This window comes from Sinocyclocheilus rhinocerous, unplaced genomic scaffold (assembly GCF_001515625.1).
Source record: "Sinocyclocheilus rhinocerous isolate Xijiao unplaced genomic scaffold, SAMN03320098_v1.1 scaffold682, whole genome shotgun sequence".
Lineage (NCBI taxonomy): Eukaryota > Metazoa > Chordata > Actinopteri > Cypriniformes > Cyprinidae > Sinocyclocheilus > Sinocyclocheilus rhinocerous.
In genome coordinates this window covers 782,713-784,730 of record NW_015642528.1, presented here as the reverse complement: position 1 = coordinate 784,730, position 2,018 = coordinate 782,713, and the positions used below count along the sequence as shown (strand labels likewise).

Below are 2,018 nucleotides of genomic sequence, written 5' to 3'. Positions count from 1 at the left end.
CATGCTCGAATTTCCCGCGAAAACCTACCAGTACCACTCAAATTAAAAATACATTATTATAAGATAACCGTTGTGAATCGGGCTAAAGTAAGGCGATAGTTTTGAACACTGGCTGGTTATGTACTTGCTCAAATATTGATTTCGGATCATTTTTAACCAAAAAAAAGTTACGGACTGCAGCTTTAAGATAATACATTTTAACGTACGTAATTCGAAATGCACATATCAAAACTGTAGATGTGAAGTTTTACCAGTGGGATTGTGACATCCTCATATGGCAGTCTGTCTTCTCTCCAGGCATCATCTGTGAGATCGAGAACTCTTCCATCTCTCTGCACTTCACTGTCCATGATCAGACTTCGGTACACAGTCAAAAGATCAAACTACGTTGAAACACTCTATCCATCGTAAGTTATGCAGTGCATGGATTTCATAAAAGTACTCTTATTATGAAAGCTATTAAACGATCTTAGTAAAAGTAATAATACAGACCCGTGCAGTCTTCTGCCCAGCGCTGCCGTTTGTTGTTATGTCGCTCTCTGATGACGACATCTCCTATTCCTTGGACCTTTTCTGCCTACATAACTATTTTTCTACAACATAGTCGAGCCGATGTGCTTAGATTAATGAAACTGAGTAATCACAATGTTTCTTTAACAGACTATGATTCATCTGTAAGTTAACGCCATACAGAGGTGTACGGTTTGTGAACGGACCTTTTCATTGATTCTTTTCAACCGGTTCACAAACCACGTCTAATTGAATCGTTCACAAATTGTTACAGCTCTATGCAGAGTTGGTTTTACTAAAACGAACAAAAACATTTCAGATGGAAATTAATTGAGAGTTGTTTAGCCTATTGGAAATATCAATTATATTTATTTTCTAAATGACTGAATTATGTCTATAACAAACTGAACTGAGGCAGATTTAAATACAATAACAATAATTAATAATAAAAGCCAATCGAGAAAGTCACAAAGAACAAGATGTGCGCTTCGTGATGATACAATTATACGTAACGACATCAAAGAATCATTGAATCTGTTTTTAACCGGTTCTTCTAGACGAACTGTTCAAAAGAACCGAGTCGCAGAATATAGTTGGACCTCCTATCACTAACGCCACGACCAGATCTCGCATCTGTCCAATGAGATGTCAAGAATGTGAGGAAGTGAGCCGCTATTGGCTGCGTCCGTTTGAGTTTCTACAGCGAGAGCAGAAGGACGGTCTCTGTGAGGCTTTTAACCTCACGTATTTTCTCTTCTGGTGTGTCTTCAAAAGCACCTTTACAGGTGAGCTGATTGTTTCCTACAATTACAGCATTTGGTTTCAGACATGAATATGTATTATCAACAATAATGCTCTGCATTCATTCTGTTTGCACTTTTTCTGATTCAATTTGTCTTAGAAAAGTACAAAGGTTAATATTTACAATATAAGTGCACTGGAGTGTTTGTAGTATTTTCAGTGTTTGTTAGAATATGGCAGTGATGATTAAGTGAATTATTTAAAGGCCTTTTTGTTCATTTACATTTTAGACACTTGTGTCCAACTCCTAGAGTCAAAGATGGACCTTGTGCTCAACGTTGCAGATTATTACTTCTTCACTCCATACGTGTATCCCTCATCATGGCCGGAGGACGAGCCTCTGCGGCAGATCATCGGCTTGATGGTGGTCACCAACCTGGGTGCTGCGATCTTATATCTAGGCCTGGGTGCTTTGAGCTACTTCTTCATTTTTGACCACAAATTAATGCAACACCCTCAATTTTTGGAGGTTTGTTTCTCCATCTAGCAATCTACAGTCTTTAAAAGGAGTATATGTGACCCTGGACCACAAAACCAGTCTTAAGTCGCTGGGGTATATTTGTAGCAATAGCCACAAATACATTGCATGGGTCAGAATTATTGATTTTTCTTTTATGCCAAAAATCATTAGGACATTAAGTAAAGATCATGTTCCATGAAGATATTTAGTTAATTTCCTACCGTAAATATATAAAAACTTAATTTTT

The 2,018-nt window shown here is 37.5% G+C and overlaps 2 protein-coding genes across 3 annotated transcripts in view; one reads left to right on the top strand and one right to left on the bottom strand.

Moving 5' to 3' along the window:
* LOC107756075 (anaphase-promoting complex subunit 13-like) overlaps positions 1-727 on the bottom strand; it is a 4,175-nt gene extending 3,448 nt beyond the window's left edge. Inside the window, exons 1-2 of the mRNA XM_016573048.1 lie at positions 494-727; positions 252-357 (exon numbers count right to left, since the gene is read on the bottom strand). Of these exons, the coding sequence (XP_016428534.1) occupies positions 252-357; positions 494-552 (165 nt within the window). The 5' untranslated portion in view covers positions 553-727. The remainder of the gene's footprint in view (positions 1-251; positions 358-493) is intronic.
* A 503-nt stretch (positions 728-1,230) lies between these two features.
* LOC107756074 (lathosterol oxidase-like) overlaps positions 1,231-2,018 on the top strand; it is a 3,812-nt gene continuing 3,024 nt past the window's right edge. The window contains exons 1-2 of one of the 2 annotated variants that reach the window (XM_016573046.1): positions 1,231-1,295; positions 1,563-1,780. In XM_016573046.1, coding sequence (XP_016428532.1) covers positions 1,571-1,780 — 210 coding nt within the window. In that variant the 5' untranslated portion in view covers positions 1,231-1,295; positions 1,563-1,570. Of the gene's footprint in view, positions 1,296-1,541; positions 1,781-2,018 lie in introns of both variants that reach the window. The other variant, XM_016573047.1, reaches the window with a different exon arrangement.